We start from the raw sequence: 26,043 nt of genomic DNA, 5'->3' as shown, positions 1-26,043 counted from the left end.
AAGGTCAGAGTGACCTGCTTTGCTGTTTTCTCATACTCCTTCAGCTTAACTATTCAGTATCCCAAGGTGCCACATTTTGAGGGTAGTAAGTCCTGAACCACCTCAAAGGCCTATAGTAAAAATGGCTGGAGACAACTGGGCAAATTTGATTGATATTTCAGAGGTAGAATCAACTGAATTCCACCACATGCGATTCAATGTCTTGAGTCAGGGGACAAGAAGGCTAATCCGTCTCCCTTGGATATGTTGAGTTTGAGGTACCCATGAGATATCTAGGCTTAGATGCTTAGTAAGTGCCCAGAGCTTTGGACCTGGGGGTCAGGAAGGAAGTCTGGAATGGGGCCAAGAGTTTTTGCCAAAAAAAGGATATTAGAAATAATAGTTGAATCCAACTTGGGAGTGTCAAATTGAAAAGTAGAGGCCAGAGAGCAAAGTCTCAAGGGATACAAATGTTTATGGGTAGTTGGAAGAGTTGATGTGACTGGCAAAAATGTTAAGATCCTGAAATAGAAGCAAGGTAAAGGGAATATTAAGGGGTATGTAGTCTCTGGCAATGTCTGATGTTTTGGGGATATCAAATAAAACATGAGCTCTGGAAAGAGGTCACCAGGTTAAACAATTAAGGCCATTTTAAACCTATGATAAAGCGCTTTCTGTAATGTGGTAAGATAGCAGAATTTGCTATATTGGGGTGAAGACAGAGATGTATGGAGAACTCCTTCATGAAATTGACTAATGAAGTAAATTTGTTTGACAGAAAGACAAGGCTAGGTTTTAAGGATACCCCAGAGCTAGACGTGAGGGAGGAAAATTTACAGAGAACGGAAGCTTAGGACCAAATATAATGAACTTTAAAGCATTTTCCCTTATTATTAGAACCTAGTATAATTTCTGGTATGCAGTAAATGCTCAGCAAATGTACCAAGATACATAAATTCCTTTACTTTGAAGCACTCAATTTTTTCTCAGTATAATTGTATCTTGTTGAGATCTGTCTATACCTAGGTCTTTTGTGTGTTTCTTATTTTTTTTTGTTGTTGTTTTTTACACTTTCTTTTTGCGCATATAATTCAACTCAGCACTTTTGTAATTACAGGAGTAGTTATTTTAGGTATGTGCTCACAAAGCACTTCACACTAGCTGTACTTCACTGTTTGCAAACTTTGCACCTGGTCATTGCTTAAGGAAGCATTTTTGTAAAGTTTTAAATGTAATTAAAAGTGATGTTACGCTATTTAGTTTCTGTTTATTTCTTTCTATATTTTGGTTCAGCATTCTGCTTTTACTGATACTATACTATAGAGTATGAGATTGAGAAACGTTTTTATATAATACAGTGCCCTCTCCCAAACACAGCCCCTTATTTCCCCTTAAGAGTAACCACCACTGTCCTGCTTTTTATAGAGTCATATCCTTGCTTTTTAAAATTGTTTTATCAGGGCATCTGGGTGGCTCAGTGGTTGAGCGTCTGCCTTTGGCTCAGGTCGTGATCCTGGGGTCCTGGGATCAAGTCCCACATCAGGCTCCCTGTGGGGAGCCTGCCTCTCTCTCTGTGTCTTTCATGAATAAATAAAATCTTAAAAAAATTGTTTTATCACACAGGGATATTATAGCTTAGTTTTATTTCGTTTTTTAAAGGTATTTTTTAAAGTATCTTTCATTTTTAGGTTTATTTCTTTCCTTTTTCTAGTTTAACTGTTGAAAAAACCCAGATCATTCATCTTACAGAGTTTTCTCACACTCTAGATTTCGTTGATCACTTTCATGGGGTGCAGTTTAATATGTTTTTCCATCCTCTGTATTTCCAGTAAAATGTTACTTGGATCTAGAGACTTAGTTTCAGAACCCCCTCCCCCTTTACCCTTTTTTTTTTTTTGACAAAACTATTTCCCAAGTAGTGGGGTGTTCCTACTCAGGAAACATACAGTTCTGTGTCTGAAAGGGTTTGCAGCAGTTGATGTAAAATGCCTAGATCTATGATTCACTAGGGGTTGCAACACCCTTGTGTCAGATTTCTAATTTCTTCACTTATTGGCTGGAATTGTATAAAAAGAAAATTTTCCTCCTCTATTATCTGGTTACCAGCGGCACATTTAGTATAAGAAGAGGAGTGCACTTGCCTGATATTTTTCTTTTATTTACCTCTGCTAAAACAAAAAACAAACAAACAAACAAAAAAAACAAAAACAAAACAAAACAAAACAAAAAACCAAAAAACAAAAACAGGTTGAGTCTTAAGTATCTGCATAAGTGGGATATAGGTATCTATATATAGTTGATACATGGCCTCATGGCTTTGTACTGGCATTTCAAATTCAGCGAAAATTCAGAACAACAGGGTAAGTGTTTGAACTCTGCCATTCATCTGTATCTGTATCCAATCCCTACATGTTTTTAAGGACTAAGGAGACTAGGAATGATAGAATTCGCGTATCACACAAATCCACATTTTACACAAAATGTTCTTGTAATAACTACGAATAACATGATTCCTTAAGGGAGTCAAAACAGTTACTCCATTCTCTCTCTTAGGTTTTGTTTGTTTTTATATTTGGAGTGTTTCTATACTGTCAGAGCGTATGACACTCCTTTATACTGTGCTCTTTCCCCTATATCCTTGTCAGCTGGAAATTTTAAGGAGATTAAGATTATAGCCTTAGGCTTTTGCTATTCTGGTAATGTAACAAACCTTTTCTTCAGCTGCGACTCTGGAAGAGAATAAAGGGAACAAGATCTATGTTGACAGAGGAATAATTCTTCAAAGGAATGTTACATTCAGAAACTGTTGATTAAGCGATATTACTGATGACTTAAAACTCCTTTCTATATATTGAATCTCCCCTAAATGTAACTTTTAAAACATCTTTTGTTTTGTTTTCTTCTGTGGCTAATAGTACGTTCCAGTGTGCCAGTGGAAAAAAATATCACCTTAGAACGACCTTCTAATATAGAACTTACATGCCAATTCATAACATCTGGAAATGTGAATTCAGTAAATGTGACTTGGAAAAAAGGTGATAAACAACTTGAGAATATTCACACCAATGCAACAGGAAGCATCCTGTATACACAGTACATGTGAGTACATAAAATTTTAACCTGCACAGCTAGATGAAATTCATTAACTTGGAAACATTTTTGATGACTGGGCATTCTTTACTGTCTCTTGAAAGTTATGCTAATATTCTAATCTGCATATTTACAGAATTGTTTCTGTTTTAGAATTTTGATTACATGCTGAGTCTTTTTCAATTTTATCAAGAAGTGTTTTGAGAACTAAGCCTGTATTAATAAATTCTCTTTAGGTTTATCATCACTGATAGCAAACAAATGGGAAGCTATTCTTGTTTCCTTGAAGAGGAAAAGGAACAAAGGGGCACATTTAATTTCAAAGGTTAGTACTAATAGTTTATAGAGTAATAACTTCAGCATTATATTCTTAGAATTCTAAATCCCCCAATTTTTAAATTATCATTACAATACTAAACATAACGAGTGAAAGAATTTCAGCTTTTCACTGAATCCTAAGTGGTGACCTTAAAAAGTGGAGATTCCCAGTCCTCCTAGTGGTAGAGTTTCCTTTTTCTATCCATTTCCATGCCTGTCTCTCCCCCAGCTTAAAGCACAGATACTAGTTTGAAAGATGGGGCTGCCAGTTACTTGTAACAGTCTTTTGAATTCATTGGTTTAGCTCACTAAACTCAGAGCTTTTATACTATCTCTCTAGGCGTCTGAGTTACTGCACCCCTAAACTATGAGAATATGCTTTGGTGTCCAGAACTTGGGGGTTTAGGGATCCATAAAATTTAAAAATAATATGGAGAAGCCTGTTTTTGGTCTCCTCAAATAAGAACAAACTCCAGAATACAATCCATGGCTCTTCCCAAAACCAAAGTATTTTACTATCATTAAACCAAAACTTTAGAGGTCTCAATCTCATAATAAAGACTAGTCACTGAGTTGAGTAATTATCTTCATGAAAAACCCCTATTTTGTGATAGATTAGTGAACCATAGTGTCCCTGCTGGTATCTGGGAAATGTGGTCTGTTGCCATATTAACTATTTTGGGCTTTGCTTCACATTAATTTCCCAAGGTACATGAGAAATCGTTCTCTACTTTGCCTGAAAATTGTGAAGTCTGGCTGGCTGCTCTGACAAAATATGGATACTGTCTCCAAGGCCCCATCAATAGCAGAATGGTCGGCCTCAGAAACATTATCGTGATTTAAGATTGTCTGCTCCTATATCCCTCCTTATATTCCCTCTGTTCTCACAGACTCATTTCCTTCATTTGGTTTTGTAAATGTTCCTACTTGGTAAATATAATAAATCCTCGTGTTTATGCAATCCGGTCTCTGCAAAGGCAGAAACTATTCCCATCCTTTTATTATTTTAATCATGTGCATTCTCTCTTAATCTCCTTTCCTGTTTGCTTAATTTAATTTAGTGAAGGATGCACCCTACATTTCCTTCCTTTATTCCCTTCCTTCCCCTTTTTCTTTCCTTCCCTCCCTCCCCACCTTCCTCCTCCCTACTTTCTTTCCTTCCTAATGAGCTAAGAGGATATTAAACACAGGCACGCACACACACACACACACACACACACAATCCTCTAATAAACATTTTATCAAGTCTCTTCTAAATATGCAAAGAAAGCCTATAGATTTTGAGGAAGTACTCATCAAATCTTGAGGCTTAAAGTGATTCCAGGAGATTCAACTTTTTTTTTTTTTAACTTTTTTTTTTTTTTTTTTATGATAGTCACACACACAGAGAGAGAGGCAGAGACATAGGCAGAGGGAGAAGCAGACTCCATGCACTGGGAGCCCGATGTGGGATTCGATCCCGGGTCTCCAGGATCGCGCCCTGGGCCAAAGGCAGGCGCTAAATCGCTGCGCCACCCAGGGATCCCCTCCAGGAGATTCAACTTTAAAAATTGCTTTTCCCCCCATCTAAACAGGACTGTTTTCTAGAAATATGTACTAGTTATACCTGTTCAAAGTTTAAATATTGAATATATTATGCCTTTTCCTATTAGCATTCTTATAATAAATTACTTAAATTATTATTTGGCAGTGATAGTTCCTGCCTCTAATGTGAAGATTAACAGAAGCATTTCACTTTTCAGTATAGCAATACATTTAATGCCAAGTGGTCTTGGAGAAAGCCTCTTGATTTCATATCCATTTTGAGACCAGGAGGCTGATTCTGGCTGTGTCAGGAGCAACAACACAAGGCCTAGGTTTGAAATCAAGCGCTTGAGGAATGCAAAGAGCCACTGAATATTTACTGGTGGTTTTTTTTTTTTTTTGCTTTTTATAAAAGTTTTCTTTTTTTTTTTTGAAGATTTTATTTATTTATTCATGAGAGACACAGAGAGAGAGAAAGAGGCAGAGACAGAGACAGAGGGAGAAGCAGTGGGACTCAATTCCGGGTCTCCAGGATCAGGCCCTGGGCTGAAGGTGGCACTAAACCTCTGAGCCACCTGGCCTGCCCATCTTTTTATAGTTTTCTTAAAGTAGTTTAGTTCAGTTTCTTAGTTTTTAATGCCCACTTACCATTAATATAACTTTTGAGTATGTCTTGAAGTATGTCTTGAAGTATGTCTTGAAGATACTTATAAAATTAGTAAATTGGGCCTTTTTAGATCTTCTTTGGTAAAATAATAATTTTCTATAATTCATCTAATTTGAATATTGCTTGGAAAAATAATTTCATTTGATTACAATTTAAAGGCATCTGAAGAACAATTCATATTATAGGTATTATTTAGTTAGATCTATAAGGTTTATAGGATGGCATATATTTTTATAAATATCCTATAATATTATGTCTCCACATGACTTGCTTATGGGTTTTCCTAAGAAGGATTATTTTTCTTAGCAATGTTACAATAGACTGTGGTTGAAAAAGCTTTTTTATCTTCTATTTTAAATTCAGCCAAAAAACCTGTTCTGCTATTGATTACATGAGTCAACTATAGTGCATGAGCCTGAGTCCTTAGAACAATTCATCAGCAAAGCCCCTGTTTCTGCCTTTATGGGAGCTGGTTGATTTATTACTACAAGATTGTAAAAGGGCCTCAACATCACTAATTAGTACAATGCAAAAAAACAAAACAAAACAAAACAAAACTTGCTGACTTTGTGTGTTTGGCTGTTGTTGGTATAGGAGAAGCAAAAGTCACACTGGAAGCTTGCAAGTGCTAATAAGTTGATGATTACTTTTCATTCAAGAAAGATGAGTGGTGGGCTACAGTTTCTCAGGCTCAGGTCAACTATTCTGACATAGTTGCTGAAAACTTCTATAATATTCATCAATGTTAAAATCTCTTAGTAGAAAGATGCAAAAATTTAGTTGGTGAAGGATAAGTAATAGCACATAGAACTTTTTAGAAGTCATGGTGAGATTTTGATGGTACCAAGTGGTATGAAACCTCTCTTGGCCTAGCTGACTAGTCTGTCTTCACTAGTAAGTATCTAAAGGGTCAAAGTGTGGAATAGTAGTATGGTGGAATCAGTTGGAATGTCAGCTTCAAATCCCAGTGTTGAAGTCTAGTTGTCTTTGACTAGTTGGAAGAATCTTTTCCCTAATTTGATAATGCCTAAATGTCCTTGAGCGAAAAATGACCCAGGCTGATTTTTTTCTAGTTCACAAATATGCAAATATAAATCTGTAACTTTACGACTCCATAGGGCTTTTACCATCACCAAATAAATCTTGGACTCCATCTTCTTAGACACTAGTTTGAATCAGCAATTTCACCATCTTCAAACTTGGATTCATCTGATCCCAAGACTCTCACCTGCCCTGCCTTATCCAAAGTTTTAAAAGGTCAGCAGTACACATTAATTGCTGTCCTTCTTTGCATAAATATTTTCAACCATAAGTAGCAGCCCAGAACCAACTGTGACCTCTGGAGAGGTTCAGACAAACTAGGGTTTCCTGACCATGGTGCATTTTATAATTTAGATCTACACGGCTGTTGTCAACCATATAAAGTGTAGCAGAGTCATGGTTAATGTCCTCTTGGCCAATAGTTGAGGGCATAGTCAAGAAAATAGAAGAGATGAAAAGAAAATAGAATTTTGATTTTGTTTCCCTCTGGCATCACTAAGTCATGACACAGTACATAGTCTGTACCCTGATCTTAACATTTCATTGGGATGGTTTAATAGCATAATCGTATGTTACTCACCTAAACCTCAAAAAATACCCAACATTTTCTTGAAAAGCCCCTTTCAGCTGCTCATCATGATTTCTAGTCCTGTGCCTCTTAGAGGCTTACTGAAAAAAGTGTATTTTTTGCCATGTTTTTTTTCCCCCAAATATTGCCCCTTCTTCTACTTTTGATTCTTGGCCTATGGGTAGATTCCAGTATTTTGATCATATTTCAATACATATTTTCCTGATAAAGCATGGCCTAATTAATTCCCAGAAAGAATCACACTGAGATTGAGAATGAGGATGGTTATCTGGGATGGGAGATCAACAAGCTGGGAAAGCAGAAACTGCCCTTAACTAATGGCCAATAAAGCTGGTTTCAGCGTCTGCATTCAAAGCAGTGTTTGTTTTGAGGCAAGCCTAGCCTGGCTCGAGAAGTAACTATAACAGAGCTGCACTACTGAAAAACAATGCCAGATATGTACTGTTGTACCTTTTTGCGTGGAACTCAAGACTGTGCTTCTGTTTCACCTGAGGTTTGGAAGGAACTTTGTGGCTTCAGAAAAGAATCCTTATTTTAGCCCAGCTTGACTCAGCTTAATTGGCTGATCTTCAGTTGAGGCCTTCCCTAAAGTAGGGTTTATCTTTCCAAGAGTTTCTGTGTTCTCAGACTTCATTTAACAACAATGCCACACCAGGTGTTGGGCATATTGGAATGAAGTATGATTAGGAAGTGGTCTTGAACTGGTTGATCATAGTGTTCTGTCAGGAGGCCCTCAAATAACTTTGTCCTCACTTGGTTTAGTCATTCCTTTTCCCAACAAAATCTCAAGTTAAGGAAACATACACAAAAAAAATGGGACACCAAAGCAAAGTAACATTTTATTAGTGGCCAGTATTGGTCACAAACCTTGTTGGAATTCTTGGAAGGCTTTGCCATACAGAAGGCTTCTTTTTCTTCAATTAGGAAACTAACCTTAAGCCAAAGCAGAGCCATGTATTCCTTCACGGCCCAAGGTCATTTTGGTCTTTACTCCTCTGGACAGGAGAATAATACTCTTCTGAGTCTGGAAAAATATGCTGAGCATGAGGCTGAGTTATTTATACCTCCAGATTTCTATCCCTAGAAAACAGGGCCAAATCAGTGCCCTGGACCATGACTAATCCAGGATAATCCTCCTCTCAAGGACTGGAAAACTGGAGGGCTGAATGAGAGGAGGGATTTTCTAGAGAGGTCACCAGGGACTTGAGTCCATGGGCCACTGCCCAGCCTTTGTTGCCACCACTTCCAGTGTGTCTAGTGAGGAAACTGGATCTATTGTAAGAAAAACGAAACAGAATGAAATATTCGATGGTTCAGCATAATTTAAACCTGTAACATTTTGATGCTGAAATTTACTGTCTTGTTTCTCAAGAACTTAAAATACACTTATGTTAATATCAGGACAGATGGTCAGCCTATTCTCTTGGAGCCTAGCGTTGTGTCCAATTTTCTTGTATTGGTTGTTTTCCTGCATTAGACTGCTATCTGGGTCCCCAATGAGCCCAGAGGAGGGAGCCATAGACGGAGGAAACTGGACAAAAGTAGTTTGGCTTAAAAGGTAGAACACTTACATGAGATTGTGAGAGACACAATCTTTATTTTTATTTTTAAAAAAAATGCAATTTTTTAAATAAAAAAATAGGATAGCAATTATTCTTCTATTTAAAAATTTCACTCATAGGTTATGTCGAAGTGTTGCTTTATTCTGCTTTTTCCTTTTATAGCTGGTATGTGGTGAATGGGTCCCTTTTTATTCTTAGATTTTATGTAATATATAAAGTTAGTATTCCATGTGTTCTTTCTGCTCCACATACTAGAGTCTGGAAACAAGATTTTCTTTTTAACTTTTTAACCAATTTAATTTCTTGTTATGATAAGGAGAAGTAATGGGCACCATGATTTAAATTATTTTAATTTATACTGAAATTGTAATCCTTATACAAAATCTTATTCAACTGCTTTCACCAAGCACCTGAATGTGTGTTTCAAACAGTAGAATTTGTTTTACAGCTTCACTAAGTTGTTTAATAGATGTTATTAAAGGATGGATGGGTGCTGTCACCCACATCTCAAAGCTCCTGTTTCTTCATCCTTTTGGGCCTTGTCCCCTGTGAATTCATCCCCTTGTATTTTTTCATCATTTTAATCTCTCATATGGGCTGGATGGTCTATAAAGGACTCAGTTTGGAGCCTTTCCCATGTTTTGGGGTGTTTTTATGCATTCCTGCAGTTCTGAGATGTACTCAGATGAATTTCTAGTTCTCTTTTTTTTAAGCTATGTATTATTTCTTCTCTGTTCCACATGCCTAGCTGACCTAGAAATCATTCTTGCACATGATGATGATCTATCCTAGTAAGTTGGCTAATGACAACTATGTAATAAGGCCATGGGATTACAAATTGTGAGAAAAGTCAAGAGAAGCAGTACCAGTACACGATAAAAATTTTGTGGTGTTTACTCTTCAGCAAACACTTTATGTATTATGATTTCCTATCTAATCCTTTCAACAACACGGTAGGATGGGTTATGACCTACCTAAGTCCTCAACATTAGTAACAATGAAACTGTAATTTGAAGGTATGTATTTCCTGGACCCAAATAAATTCTTTGTCACATTATTATCACATTGTGCTGACTTCCTTCAAACACTTAATGACCTGACCTTTGAAATGGACACATATTAACCACATATTAACTAAATATTCCCGAGCCTGATGGTGACCAATAGGGAGTGTGGGACACTAGTGGTCTCAGTCAAAAGGAATGCTTAGATTATCTTCTGACTGGGATGTCTTAAATGAAGGTAGTCACATATACTCCCTCTGTCCTCTCTCAAGAGTGCCCTAGTGGTACCTGACTAGGTTTTCATAAAGTGTTAGTGGATGTTTTATAATTTCTGATTGGAGGCTCACATCTTTGGGTATGTAAAATTGTAGACCATTCAGTTTCATCAAAACATGTTTCCCTGGTTATGAAAAGTGTGAGAACAATTGACTTAAAGATTGCTCTATTATCTTTCTTATGAATTACTTGAAGCATTTATGCTGTCATGGGTGACATACCTTCCTCCTGTTTGCATCTCTTTTTTATTCACACTGTCTCATTCAACATTCTGCTGGTCAGCAGTCTTGATGAAGGAGAGGGTTTTTAGGTATAATTTAAACAATAAGGAAAAAAGGACTCCCCATACCTTTGTGTAACCTTAATCACCTAAGGACAGAACCTATAAAGAAATCCTATTCTCCAACCCTAGTTTACCACTTCTTTGGTAGTTATACAAGTCAGAATTTCTTTTTGAGTCATTACCAATGATTTCCCCCTTCCTCATCTTTCTGATTCATACATTCAGCAAATGCCTAATTATCTTTGGGTAGTACAAAGCTAAGAGCACTTAGAAAATGTATTTAATCTAGAAATCTAACTTTAGTACTTAAAACTGGGTCTATTTCTACCCTAGCCCTCCCCAAAATAAAATATAAAAATAGGATTCCTAACAAGTGAATATCAAATAATATCTATAAAATTTATCAAAATAGCATTAAAAAATTAGACATGATTTTATACTTTCTATTGCCAAACAAACAAAAAAAAAGGAAAAACAAAACATAAAACCAAAAACCTGCTAAAATGAGTAAAAGAAAAAAAAAGTCATCTTTATTGGTCAATCTATATCTCTAGTATAAGTGCACATTCCATAATAGTGATTCTACCTTGGAGCTGTTGGCTGTCTTGTTAATGCTTTTCTTATGTTCTTATGTTTTAATTTTTTTACCAAGTTATTCACATCCTTAAAATTTAATTTTTCTAAATTCAGTGCTCATTTTTATTCTGTTACTAATGGCATCTGCCTCGAACTGTCTTAGGAAATTTATCATACAAAACAATCAGAAGCAGAAGAAAAAGGCATATATAGAGACACAAACTGGTGGTTGCCAGAGGGGTGAGGTGTGGTGGTGGAAATGAACAAAATGAGTAAAAGGGGGTGGGAGGTACAGGATTCTGGTTATGGAGTGGATAAGTCCAGGGGGAGAAAGGAAAAGCATAGAGGATATAGTCTATGATATTGTAATAGTATTTCATGGTGGTAGCTGGTACTTACGTATGTGGTAAGCATAGCATAACATGAACACTTGTCTGATCACTATGTTGTACACCTGAAACTAATGTAATACTATGTATCAACTATATTCTAATTAAAAAAATAGTTTCATGTTATATGAAACTAAAATTATGTAAAAAATAATATTGATGAGAAAATGAAAGGAGAATTTATCTTTAACTTGAATACATTTCCCTATTCAAACTGTTTCAGTAACATATATTTCTCTAAATTTTTCTTAGTCCCTGAAGTTCAAGGGAAAAACAAACCATTGATCACTTATGTGGGGGATTCAGTTGTCTTGATATGTAAATGTCAACACTGTTCTTCTTTAAATTGGACCTGGTACAGTAATAATGGGAGTGCACAGGTAAGATCATATGTCTCTGATTTGAAGAAAATAAAGTGAAAACTTTAATTTCATAAATAATAAGATTATTAACAGACTCAGAATTCCTAGGACTATTTGTACTTCTATTATCTTATTATTTAATATGTCTTCATAAAGAAAGAGCAGTGGAATTGTCATTTCATGTTTTTAGCATATTACAATTTACACCTGAAGAGACTCTAAATGTTTTATTAATTGGTACTTCATTTTTTTAGATTTAATAACATTTAAATTTTTTAGAAGGAAGTTAGAATTCAATTTTAATTGATGAGTTTAGAAATAACCCTAACAAAAAGATTCTTTTTCTTATCATTCCATGAAAGTATCTAGGAAAAAAAGGTAGTTTTCTTTTCCAGCTTCTGTCTCTGGAAACATTTGTGATAGAATGCAATACAGTGGTGCCATTTGAGAAAAGAATGAAAATTTGGTAACTTAAAACTGAGGGCCTGGGTTCTTTCAGTAAGTGTCATTGGCCTCTTTTGGCCTTCCAGAATCCTAAGGGAAGTCAAATACTTACATTCCTATAAAAAATTAATGGCTATTCAAAGAGCTGATAATAAGAAAAACATGGATATTCAGAAAAAAAAAATTCTCTCTTTCTTCCTCCCAAATGTTCTCTAATAGCAGGGAAATTTAGGGCGTTGTCCTAAATAGACAGGGGATACCTATCTACTACTCTGATACTAATGAGCATTGAAATTAAAGTCCTGTAAAGGCAAGCTGTAATTCCAGAAAAGGCAGACAGTACAAGACAGTGCAGATCTTTTTTTTTTTTTTAAAGATTTTATTTATTTATTCATGAGAGAGAGACACAGAGACATAGGCAGAGGGAGAAGCAGGCTCCGTGCAGGGAGCCCCATGTGGGACTCAATCCCAGGACTCCAGGATCATGCCCTGAGCCGAAGGCAGATGCTTACCCACTGAGCCACCCAGGCATCCCAAGACAGTGCAAATCTGACAATGAAATACTAGGTTCCTTCTTAGACAGAATTGCTACCGCCACAGACTGTTGAAGGGAACCAGAAGACGAACTGAAAAGGGAGAGTGACTGATTCTGTGATAACATTGGTTTGAGTTTTTAAAGAAAGCTCCAAATCACTTAGACTTAAACCATTAATATTTCTGCTTATCTTCTTACAGATGATTAGGAAAGGCAATCATTTTGTGTAGGTAAATATTAGAAAAAAATGTATGTAAATCTATAAAGATAAATATCAGTTGTAGTACTTGAAATACATAGCCTAGATTATTTATATGTGACACTACACAGAAAAAAAAAACCCTAAATCTAATTATATTAAACTTTTAGAATGTAGCCTGTGCTTCTCTCCATTTGCTGTAGTAATTTTCTCTCAATTTGGTCCTATACTTGGGTCATATTAGGCTGTGAGGGAAGTGTAGGGAAGAGGGTATAGGTCAAAACTTTAAGTCAAGTGTTTTATCAAAATGTAGACCAACCATCCCCATTGGAATCACCCGAGGTGCCTATTAAACATGCATTCCTTTGATTTATCAGCTCCGAGTTAGAGAGGGTACATTTGAACAAGCAGCACAGGCAATGCTGTGCATAGGGAGCCAGATTGCTTTAATTTTGGGGAGCAAATAATAAACTCACAGACAGTTCTTCATCAGATAACCTCCAAGAATATTTGTATGCAGATTAGCATTTATTGAGCAGTGCAGTTGAGTGATAGCACAGTGCACATCAAATGGCATGAGAATAAGTTTTAATTTGAACAGATTAAATAAATCAACTCCAAACTAGCTTAGTATGGCCCTTGAGAGGCTGGGGAAAATCCAGTGAATCTCAGAAGCCAGCTTGTCTGAGAAAGAAATTCAGATATGAAAAGACAGGTGTGCAGACAACCACATATACCAAGCTCATGGGACTTTTACCATTTCCTTTACCTCAGCTTCAAAAGCCTGAAGATTGCATCCTCATTTCCAGTCTGAGGAACTCCCAGGGTCAGGAGCAAGTGATCTTCCTTTACAGGCATGATCACACTTAGTAGTTTCATTAATTCATAAATTCAGTAGTTGATTTGATGTGCACCTGCTCTTGTAAAGGAGGAAGTACTTTGAATAGCTAGTTGGGGATCAGAACGAGAAACCCAGATGGCTGGGTTTTTCTGGATCTTTAATTCTAATATTTACCCACGACAACCTACACTATAGTTTCAAACACTGAGTGCTTAGCACTTAAAATACCCCTTCCCTTTGCTATCTTTGGGAGATGAAGCTCTTGGACTCTGATATGTAAACTTTTCATAAGTGTTAATATGCTTTATAGCTTTTGCTCAAAACTCAATCATTCAGAACATGTATCTTTTATGATTGTTATAGGAATGGGTTTTAATGTCTCCTTATATTAGGTTCCTATTGATGTTCAAATGAATGATAAGTATGAGATCAAGGGAACAAATACCAATGAGACAAGGCTCAAGATAACGCATCTTTCAGAAGACAATAAGGGATCTTACTGGTGCCGTGCAGCTTTCCCCTTAGGCGAGAGTGAACAACGCATTGAACTTGTTGTGCTGAGTTATTTGGTTCCCCTGAAACCATTTCTTGGAATAGCTGCTGAAGTTGTTATTGTAGTGGCTGTTATTCTGCTTTATGAAACACACACCCAAAAGAAAAAGAAGCTCACAGGTAGGATTTCTTTCTTTAGATAATGTTTGCATGATGACTTAATATAGTAGTGGCTTTAGATTTTTGGGGAAATATCTAATCTTTGTTAGTTGGAGGGGTATTTATGTAGTATTAATGGTGACAGCACTATGAACTTATATTGACGGTCTTTCTGTTTCAACTTCCTAAAAAATTTGTTATAAAAATGAGCTTTTTTTCCTTTTGCTTTGGTGTTACTGGTACCTAAACACCAGACAAGTGATAGGTGCTTTGGTACTAGAATATTAGAAGATTCTGTGATAGCTTAACATAAAAGATCTCAAAGACAGTCTTTCACTTAGGTAACTCACTTAGAATATATTTATCAAACATTCTGGAGTTCTCATCAAAGAGACACTGGTGAGTTTTCTATTTTTGTAGCATGTACTTGATAGATTCCAGGTTGAGAAAACAATGGTCCTCTAAGAAAATTTATCTTACGTTCCATATTCTTTTCTGATTTGTACTAAATTTTTAATAACTTAAAGAATTACAAATCAATCATTCTGATCTTGAAAATCCTAGATACTAGACTATGCTTGATCAACATTGCAAGTAAGGTCCAGAGAGCAGGGAAAGAGGAGGAAGTGATGGACATGCAGGCGTCTTATGTAGTACCATCTCTCTTTTGTTCCAAAGAGGGAAAACCACAGGATGCATTCTTAACTTGGGGAAAGTTAAGTCAACATACATACTCCATAAGAATAATAAACCAATCTTAATAAAGTCCTCTTTTATTACACAGATGATGGGAAAGAATTTGAACAAATTGAACAGCTGTAAGTATTATTTTTTACAGATAAAGTTTCATTTGAGTAAAATACAGATAAATATGAAATGGAATAAAAAGTTTGCGGTTAGACTAGGTGTTTACCTCAAAGATACAAAGGTTATGATCCAAATGGGGCACTTGTACTCCAGTGTTTACAGCAGCAATGTCCATAATAACCAAACTATGGAAAGAGCCCAGATGTCCATTGACAGATGAATATATATATATATATATATATATATATATATATATATACACACACACACACAATGGAATATTACTCGACCATCAGATAGGATGAAATTTTACCATTTCAATTGACATGGACAGAACTGGAGGGTATTATGCTGAGCAAAATAAGTTCAATCAGAGAAAGATAATTATATGGTCTCATTCATGTGGAATATGTGAAACAGAACAGAGGAATATAGGGGAAGAAATCAGAATGGGAGACAAACTATGAAAGACTCTTAACACTAGGAAATAAACTGAGGGTTACTGGAAGGGAGAGGGGTGGGGGATGGGGTAACTAAGTGATGAGCATTAAGGAGAGCACATGATGTGATGAGCACTGGGTGTTATACACAACTGATGAATTACTAAAGTCTACATCTGAAACTAATGATGTACTTATGTTGGCTAATTGAATTTAAATTAAACAAAAGTTTGCAGTTAAGAAAAAAGTACAAGAGTATATTATTTGTGTGTTATTTTCTGTACACATCCGTGTTGTGGAGAGGCAAGTGGAGTTTGCCTGCCTATATTACTATCCCCCTTTTTCTTCTCTGTACTTCAATTTTGTCCACAACAATATGGCTTTAATGATAGTATTTGCCATATTAGGCTTTTGGATTAAATGATATTCTATCTGTAAAAATGCTTAGCATAGGCTTTGATGCACAGGGGTGTTCAATAACCATGAGGAAGTATTATTTGTGTAAAACAGTATTTCTTAACCCTGGCTATATTTTTGGTCACTTAGGATGTTCCTTAAAAATGCAGTTGCTCAGACTTTACTGAATCTCCTGGATCAGAACCTCTGGGATTGGTGCCTGGGTTGTATTTCTTTAAAATGTCTATCACTGATTCTAAGTCCCTGTCCTATTGAAAATCACTGGCCTAGAATTCTATTAGTTACTATTTCTGAAAGAACACGTATTGTGCCCCACGTTCTCCTACAGTCCCTTTGTTTAGAGTGGAACATGAAGAGGGCTGAGAAGAAAATTATCAGGATGTAATTTAGTTCAGTGAAGATGTGTGTGACTAGTTCTTCTAAGCCAGAGGACTGAGCATGGAGTCCAGTGATGGAGGTGCCCAAGACTGGAATTAAAGTCTGAGTAACACTGCCCAGGGATGGAGCAAGAAAATGAGATGAGATTAAATTTGCTGAAGGCAATGTAGGAAATGGAAGGCCTGAACAAATATAACCAACACAGAATGACACTTGAAGTCTGTCTTCCTCAGCCAGCACAAGTTCTGACGTGTGGTCTATAGCCATGGTTAAAGAGTAGGAGTAGGATGGACAGCTGTCATTTAGATATTCGTAGACCTAATTCAAATAGTTATTTTTACTCTGTTCATGTATGGCAGGTAAGATAAAGCAACATCATATGAACTCCTAAAGTAAGGGCATGAAATAATTGTATCAGGAGTTCCCTAACCTCAGATAGGAAAAACAAAACAAAACAGTGTTATCTTAGCATAAACTCTTAATTATAGGTGGAAGGAAACTGCACCTCTTTCTGTCCAAGGAAACTTGGACATCTTGTTTGTAGTGCTATGAGTGTTTTATCTTTCTGGTTCTCTTTTACTGATGCCCATTCTTATTTTTTTTTTAAAGATTTTATTTATGTATTCATGGGAGACAGGGAGAGAGAGAGGCAGAGACACAGGCAGAGGGAGAAGCAGGCTCCATGCAGGGCACCTAATGTGGGACTCAGTCCTGGACCCCGGGATCATGACCTGAGGCAAAGGCAGGTGCTCAACCACTGAGCCACCCCAGCGTCCCCCAAATTTTAATTAAGTTGAATTTATTACCTGCTGGTAATAGCTTAATGAGCTCAGGCCTGCCCATAACACCTAGAAGGGTATTCGTTATGCATCATTACCTAGCTTAGTCCTTCTTGTCTTATGACAAGCCCCCTTTTGTAGTATTGCCCTGATGCACATTGGGTAGACAAAGAATCATATTTAACCTCTACTTCATGGGACACCTGGGTGGCTCAGTGGTTGAGCGTCTGCCTTTGGCTCAGGGCGTGATCCTGGAGTCCTGGGTCCTGGGATCAAGTCCTACATTGGGCTCCTTGCGGGGAGCCTGCTTCTCCCTCTGCTTCTGTTTCTGCCTCTCTATGTGTCTCTCATGAATAAATAAATTTAAAAAATAATCTCTAATTCATTGTAATAGACATGTCAGATTACAGCATGTGTATCTCACATGTTGGCTGATCTTCTAATTGGCTATTATCTTGCAGGCCTCACAACTACACACAAATTATAGCCATATATGCAAGTCCTCACTCATGTTGGCAGAGAAGCAGTTCTCCCTCTGCATAAAACAAACAGAACTTGGTTCACTGCCATTTGTGGCAACAGCTCTTCTCTAAGCAACAGTATGAAAACAAAATCAACATTATGAGTAAAACATTTTTTTAGGAAAAATGAATTGTTTCAACTGACCTTTTACATTTTAATCTGATGGCCATGATATAGATGATGTATTGACTTGATTTAATGCAGTGTAAATATCTAGTGATTTTCTTTCTTTTCTGTGCAGGAAATCAGACGATAGCAATGGTATAGAAAATAATGCCCCCAGGCACAGAAAAAATGTAAGTCACTTCTAAATGATATTCCAAATAAAAGGTAAAATTCAATATACATAGACTATTATTCCAGCTACATTTTCTAGTTTCATATAAGACCTAATCATTCACTATGTGCTTGAATATGCTTGTTTACAATATTATAGGAGAAATTTTATAGTTATACAAAAATAAATGACATCTTTTTTTCTGTCAGAGAACATGTAGCAACCAATCTAAAAGTAAATCTTTTGCATTGCCTATATATATGCACATATATATGTCACCACAGGCTAGTTCCTTGTACTACTTTTCATGTAGTCTTATTTTTTTCTCTCTTAGATTTTCTGGATTTTCCTTTTTTAATTCTCATATACTCCCATGTATTTGGCATTATAAACGAATCCACATAAGCTTATTTTCTTTACTGATTAGAACCAAAATTTTCATAGTTCATCAACCTTTTTATCCTGAGTATTTAGAAAATACTGTTAAGTTTTGGCAGTCGTTTGAATCATTCCTTTCTAGCACTTTTTGCTTTACTAAAGTGATAATAAGTTATAGAATAATTAGGACATACTAATTATATTTCATTTTGCTTTATTTAACTCAGGAATCTGTGAGCCAGTGAATGAAAAACATCATGTCAAGAGTCATGGGAAGATGTACAGTTATACTTCAGCTTTGTTATGTTTCCTGTTAAGAATATCTGAGTTTTTATTTTTAAAAAGCTGAAAAGTTTATGCAATATGCTCAGCAGTAGCTTTGTAATGATATATGCTATCTCAGATTATATTTTCATTCTGTAAGTATTTTACATTAAATCAAGGTCGATTATATTAAATATGTTCTATGAGCTATAACCCAGGATAATTAATTTCATCTTGGTCATCAAGAGATGCACAGAAGACATACCAGCAAAACCAGTTAATACTACACGAACTAATGTCATTCAAGACCTGTTTATAACCAAAGAATTCTTTAAAGAGAAACTTTTGCCATTTGCCTTAAAAAGTTCTTTTCTCAATTATACTTACTCTATGTAGAAATATTTTTAATAATTTTCATGTAATTGTCATCCTCCTGTCATATTAGAAGAAAACATCCTTACTAGGAAATGAATATTTTCTGCCTTTACTATACAATCTCTACAAGAAAAACATACTTTTCCTCCACAAATATTGGTTTAAGGCAAGGAAATATAACTATATACTTGCCCCAAATCTTCCATCACCACAAAAGCATGTTTCCCAACCTTTGTTCTTCTCATCTCCACTGCTTTCACACACCAGGGAAAGATGACTTTCAGTCTTTATGTAAAACATTCTTTAAATGCCATGGTTTTTGGATTTTTAAAGTTGTCCCTGGTGTTGATGCTATAGGGCACAGGTCCATATAGTTATAATATAGCACTGCTACAGGGATGCTTCTGTGGTTGGTTCATAGTTTCTTGGTATCTCTGACGACACCTGGTGTCCTGATACCTCTGGGTGGTTAAATATCTAAAAATGCATTATTAGTGCTTTATAGTCATGATTCCTTTCTTTGATATCCAGAAGTTCTAAATTACTTCTATGATGTTGCAAATGCCTTAGACTTTCCTTCAAAATTAGAATAGTTTCTATTGCATATATAACTGAAATATTTGACAAAATCACCATAACCAAATTAAATGAAATATGAATAGACATGAAACATTGTCAATGGCTTTGAGTGGACTATTAAAATCATACTACAGTATACTAGATTGGGTTGAGGACAACAATGTGAAGCCTGCTGCGTGTCCTTAGTGCTGGTGGGTCCAGTATAGTAGAGTTCAGAACAATCAGAAGCCAAGGGGGAAGAGTTTGGGATGGTGGTAGGGAACACACAGTTCTTGGTGACAAGGAGATTAACATTTGGAGGAGTTCAATGATTTGGGGAAGAAATACTTTATAGAAATGTATACTAGGTACTGACTGAGAAAATAATAAAATTGTGGTAGTGAAAATTATAATTTATATGGCATCTTTCTCTGTGTTTAACATCCTAATGTTAAAAAATATTACTAATAGGAATAATACACATAAAGTGGTGACTTGGAAGCTGCCCATTATTTTGTTGCAGCACTATTTTGCGTGAAGCATGCTAACCATACATATATGCTTTCTTTTTTTTTTCATATATGCTTTCTTAAAGTAGAATATATCCTTTAAGTAATGGCAGATTTCCTTTTATTCTTTGTATCAGAGCCATACACCATGATTTACACCATGGTTTAATTCATTATTTGATAACATTGTCTTGGATAGTATTTATATGATGGCAGACAACCAATTAGGTCACTTAATTAATATAAACGGCTTGAATCAGTGAAAAATTAGACCTGTTATTTGACTAAGTCCAATTCAAATGGTATACTTATGATTGGTTTATATAAAACCAAAACCAATTTGTAGCTCATATGCAGTATCCTTCCATTTTGCCATACTACTTAGGCTAAGATATTTTTCAAGCAAGAGAAATTGCTGCCCCATGATAAAATAGTCTGAAATATCTGTATAGTAAATTGAATTCAAAGTGTCAATGCTTGCTATTTTTCCTAGCAAAGGCAATTCATTTCAGTAATTTAAGCAGAAAAAATATGCAGAAAATTAGAGTTTTGGCTTTTTAGATTCTCTCTGGAGAAACTTCTGGAAAATTATTTCAGACATTTAGGTTAAAAATGGAATGCTTCCATTAACTAACCTCACGTGGAAGATAAATGGATTAACTCATAATAACCAATTGTAAATTGGCTGAAAATACTAAGTAAGCAGAAAAGCTGAAGTAGGAAACTGCTCCACGTTTACATATTAGACACCTTGGGAAATTCTATTAATCTTTCTATCTAACAGGGTTTTGCAGAATAAGTATATTTAATGATGTCTTAAAATTCCCAGATACTTTCATATTAAGTTTATGCTCTAATGTAAATCTTCTCCCATTGTATATTTCTCTTTTTCCCTAGCACCTGGTTACTTATGTCAAAACCCCAGAATTCATGGTGATATTTTCTTCTCCTTTATTAAGTAACATAGCATTAGTTATGAATCTCTGTTTCTTTGACCTTCTCAATGCTCATTAATCCCCTTACTGCCTTCCCCACCCGACTCTCACAACTCCAACAGTGGCGGTCTTGATTTTCCTACCTCTGTCTCATCTTATATTAATCCATTTTTTTGTACAACTGCCCAAGTCATCTTTTTAAATACAAATCTTGCTATGTTAACTTAATATAGAAGCTTACATGCCAAGCCTCTTCAGGCTCACCTTTGCCATTTCTTAATACTGCAGTTTTCCAAATTGCTAATCTATCTCTAATGTCTTGACTTAATCTTAACATATAGAGATTTAGTGTAGAATGCTACCCCCTTGTACTTCTCCCCGATTAACTCAAGTTTAGCTTTCAAAACTTTAATCTGACGTTACTTCCTGGTGGATCTCTCATACCCAGTGAGGTGTATACCATGTTATTTGTTTAAGTAACTCCACATTTCTTTGTGTTCTTTTACCCTGTATTATAAATATAAATTTGTCTCCTTCTTGGGTCTTGGACTTACCAAAGAGAGGGTGCAATTAGAGAGGTCACGAAATGTGTGTTGAACAGATCATGTATAAGTAAAAATCAAATTTCATTAATTTTTTGTTATTTTTAGAACAATCTAAATTGTGACATCAGAATTAAAATACATACGTGACTGGGTGACTAAATTGGTTGAGCAACTGACTCATGGTTTTGGCTCAGGTCATGATCTCAGGGTCATGACATCATGTCCCACGTTGGGCTCTTCACTCAGCCTGGAGTCTACTTGGGATTCTCTCTCTCTCCCTCTCCCCCTGCCCTGTTCTCTCTCTCTCTGAAATAATAAATATTTTTAAAAATTTAAAAAAATTAAAATGCAATATATTAAATGAGATAAAGCTTTATGAGTCAATGCTTGTTTCAATTACTTTGAAAACTGCATAGTAATAGGATAAAATGTCCCATCAGATTTTAATAATGTATTAATATCTAGTAAGTAAATAGAGTTCCGATTCCTAAACTGTTATACAGAGTATGCCCCTTTTCAATTCCTGTTGTTCTCTATTTTTCATGGATAGTTTGAATGTTAACCTTATTTTTATCTTTTATTTAAATAATATAATGTATTGACTTTAAATATAAAGGACTTTAGCAATTGTAGCCCTTTGCATGGTACTATAGAAAGTGGTTGGTATTTGTGCCCCCTCCACTAATTTCTCATTTCTCTTTCCCACTAATACCATATAGTACCTTAGAGTATCTCAGAATCCAATCAAAATTTCACCCTAAAAGAAACAAAAATTTTCAAAGAAAGCATTCTTTGTTTAGTTTGACCACTGAAAGTTTGTCTTTAATCATATTCATGAAAAGAAAAAAAAATGTAAGTTCTGCTCACTTATTCCTTAGGTCTTCATCTTGAGGCATTTAAATAGATTAATACAAAGATTCATACTAAATATCTACTATGCTACCTTATAGAAAATGAATTTTTCTAATTGAAAAGGGTTATGCCATGAATTAGGGCCTTACTCCCTATTACCATTGTTCCTCTTCATAGGGGAGTAAGTTCAAGTATGTGTTCCAGTATTTATTAAAAGGCATGGTGACCTACTTACAGCATGCTCTGAATTAATTTTTTTTTAATTTTTATTTATTTATTCATGAGAGACACAGAGAGAGAGAGAGGCAGAGACACAGGCAGAGGGAGAAGCAAGCTCCATGCAGGGAGCCTGATGTGGGACTCGCTCCCGGGTCTCCAGGATCACACCTTGGGCTGAAGGCGGCGCTAAACCACTGAGCCACCTGGGCTACCCTCTGAATTAATATTTATTGGATGAATGAAAAATAGATGAATGACTCAATTATTTTGGAACTTAAATTATATATATTTACATGATATCTATTTTCAATCTGATTAATTGTGAACATATCCTATCTAGAGAAAAAGAAAACTGGAACTGCCTATGTTCAGTTCTGTGATATTTAGGAAAGTATTTGCACTGAATTTAGAAGGTCACTTACATGCCCAATTGAGTTCTTCATTGAGAATATATACTATCATTAAATAATAATAACTGATATTTGTCGAGTGCTTAGCATGTGACAGGCACTGTGCTAAGTGCTTTGACATATGTTATCTCATTGAATTTCCACATCATATCATCTTCTGCTACCGGAACTATTATCATCTGCTGTATTAGAGATGAGAAAACCAAAACTTAGAGAGATGAAGTATTTGGAACTGGGATTGAAATCCAGGGAGTCCTTCTCAGGAATCTAGGTTTAACAACCATGTTGAACAGCTTTAGCTTCTACTTATATGTACCTTAGAAAATAAGGCTATTATCTTTATCGAGCATCTTTTAACAAAATTTTTACTCTTTAGATGGTCAGTTAGATAAGATCCACAATCTTATCCTTAGGGCTTGTAATGACCTATGCAATGGCATACCTGTGTCCCTGCAGTGATGCTGGGGAATCATGACACTTTTGTTCATTTGGAGAGTCTTTCTTTCTTCTGCATCTCCCTACCCCCCACCATTTTACTTTTCAATAGCTAGTGTGACCGTTCACTTTATCATCCAAATACTTCGAATGAAAGAATGTCCTATGTATCATTTCACCAGGACAACAGACAGAAAACAGACCATACATTCACCTTTTTAGTCTCTAAGAAGGAGCTAACTACTTTATAGAGATTCTAGCCTAGGCATAGCAATAACATCTGTAGCAAGTTTGAATGATAAAAATTCACTATCAGGAAAAGAATTATCTTTAGAAAATGCCAGGTGAGTCTCACTATAGAGAAATGTCTAGAATGAGACAATTCAGTAAACTTGAAGATTTATCACTTTCCAAAAGTTATAAGATTAAAATTTATTATCATTCGAAAGTATGATTCACAGTCCTAAGAGAAGGTGGAAAAGAAAGTCAGGTTTTTGATAACCTGTGAAATGAACTGGACAATTCTTTGGACTTGCTTATCTTCATGATTAATGTGTCATAATAACACCCAGGTGATTCTCAATGAATCAAAAATACCTGATTATGCTTTTACAATAAAATTTACTTACAAAACCAGTAAAGATCACTCTTGAATAACGTTGTCAAAATTACTTTTAGTCACATGATTAACTTGTAACATCTATATTTCCTACTCTTTCATTTTCCAAAGGAGAAAATGGTAGGGCAACTTGTTCACAGTATTGGTTGAAATCTATATATTATTTTGTTGTGTTATCTATTATGTTTAAGAACTTTTGTTCACAAAATTGATTTTGCTACTTATTTGTAATTTACTTCAAGAGTAGCACAAATGTTTGTTTTTCTAAGTTTTATTTGATAAATGAAAATTAGACTTATTGCATATGTAATGAACTATAATGTTATCTAATATTACAAAAATATCACAAAACATGATTACATTAACTGCTTTTGTATGTCTTAAGATAAAAATTTGGCCATACACTTTACTTTTTTAAAAAAAATCGAGGGCCATGGATTTATTATGACATATTTCCTAATAATTTTAATATTTTGTTTTCTTAGCATATGTGTCTAAATTCTCATTAATGCTTTTCTGTATTATGTAAATAGCACAGAAATGTCTCTACTGGATTGTTTCAAAAAAACATTTTTGTTGAATATAACTCAAAGAATGTATCTAATATGCAATTAAGTTTAATAAAATGTCCTTAGAATTAAAGATTTGTGACGATTAGAAAGTATATTTGAATTTTAAACTTTTAATAATGGCTTAAAGTGAATTTAAAGGCACTAAATAATAGAAAAAACTGATTTTTCCTTTGATTATACTCATAGGAAATTCAAGTTTTATAAAACAATTCATCCTTCTCAAGAGAGCCCAATAAAAATGTGTTCCTGCAGCTGGTTATCTCTGGCTAGGGGTGGTAGGTAGGAGTGCAGGGCTGGAGGGGAGTTGTTTAGTGGGTATAGTTTCAATCATACAAAGTGAAAAGTTCTAGAGATCTGTTTTACAAAAATATGAATATACTTAATGCTACTGAACTGGACACTTAAAAATGGTTAAGATGGTAATACTCTATTTATTTATGGTAATTTTTATTACAATTTTCTAAAAAAGTGATAGGATCGAAAAATAACCTGTAAATATTTTAGCATAAAAGTAAAATAAAATCTTTGGGACTTAGGGCTTGGTAGAAGAGTGTATATAGACATGACATAAATCTATAGAAGAAAAAATTTCTACTTTATTAAAATGTAAAAGTTTTGCTCTGCAAAAAAAACCCTCTTAAGAGGATAAAAAAAGACAAATTACACACCAGGAGAAAATATTTGCAAACCACGTATCTGACAGAGGTTTCATATTTAGAATATATAAAGAACTCTGAAAACGAAATAGAACAAAACCAATCCAATTAGAAAATGTGCAAACAATACAAAGATATTTTAGCAAAGAGCAAACACAGAGGGCAAATGAGCACATACAAAGATGTTCACCATCACTGGTCATTAGGGAAATGCAAATTAGGATCACAATAAGCTATTAATACACATATATGAGAGTAGCTAAAATAAAGAATACTGATAATACCAAATGCTGGCAAGGATGCACAGCAATGAGATCTCACATACATTGCTTGTGGAGATGTGCAGACGTTCTGAAAAGTAGTGCAGAGGTTTCTTAAAATAATATATACTTCCCATCTGACCCAGCAATCACATTCCTAGGCATTTATCTCTGAGAAATGATAACTTATGTCTACAAAGAAAACTGTACATTACTGTATATAGCAGCTCTAATCCTAATAGCCTCAAACTGCAAACAACCAAAATATCTCACGATGGGTGACCATTTAAACAAATGACACTATATTCAAACCATGGAATATTACTCAGCAATAAAAAGGAACAAAGTACTGATACATGCAACCACTTAGATAAATTTCAAGGACATTGTACTAAGTGAAAAAAGCCCATCTCAAAAGGTGTGATTCCATTTATATTTGACATTCTCAAAACAACATGATTATAGAGAGCAAATTAGTGTTTCTTAAGGGTTAGGATGTTGAAAGG

At 35.2% G+C, this 26,043-nt stretch overlaps 1 protein-coding gene across 1 annotated transcript in view; it reads left to right on the top strand.

The window, feature by feature from the left end:
* EMB (embigin) overlaps positions 1 to 24,665 on the top strand; it is a 52,556-nt gene extending 27,891 nt beyond the window's left edge. Inside the window, exons 5-11 of the mRNA XM_055325831.1 lie at positions 2,895 to 3,078; positions 3,306 to 3,394; positions 11,551 to 11,678; positions 14,072 to 14,351; positions 15,115 to 15,148; positions 17,915 to 17,969; positions 18,556 to 24,665. Of these exons, the coding sequence (XP_055181806.1) occupies positions 2,895 to 3,078; positions 3,306 to 3,394; positions 11,551 to 11,678; positions 14,072 to 14,351; positions 15,115 to 15,148; positions 17,915 to 17,969; positions 18,556 to 18,573 (788 nt within the window). The 3' untranslated portion in view covers positions 18,574 to 24,665. The remainder of the gene's footprint in view (positions 1 to 2,894; positions 3,079 to 3,305; positions 3,395 to 11,550; positions 11,679 to 14,071; positions 14,352 to 15,114; positions 15,149 to 17,914; positions 17,970 to 18,555) is intronic.
* Positions 24,666 to 26,043: the final 1,378 nt, after the last annotated feature.

Source organism: Nyctereutes procyonoides, unplaced genomic scaffold (genome assembly GCF_905146905.1).
Source record: "Nyctereutes procyonoides isolate TBG_1078 unplaced genomic scaffold, NYPRO_anot_genome, whole genome shotgun sequence".
Lineage (NCBI taxonomy): Eukaryota > Metazoa > Chordata > Mammalia > Carnivora > Canidae > Nyctereutes > Nyctereutes procyonoides.
Note: the sequence above shows the minus strand (reverse complement) of the source record. Positions and strands in the feature narration are given on the sequence as shown.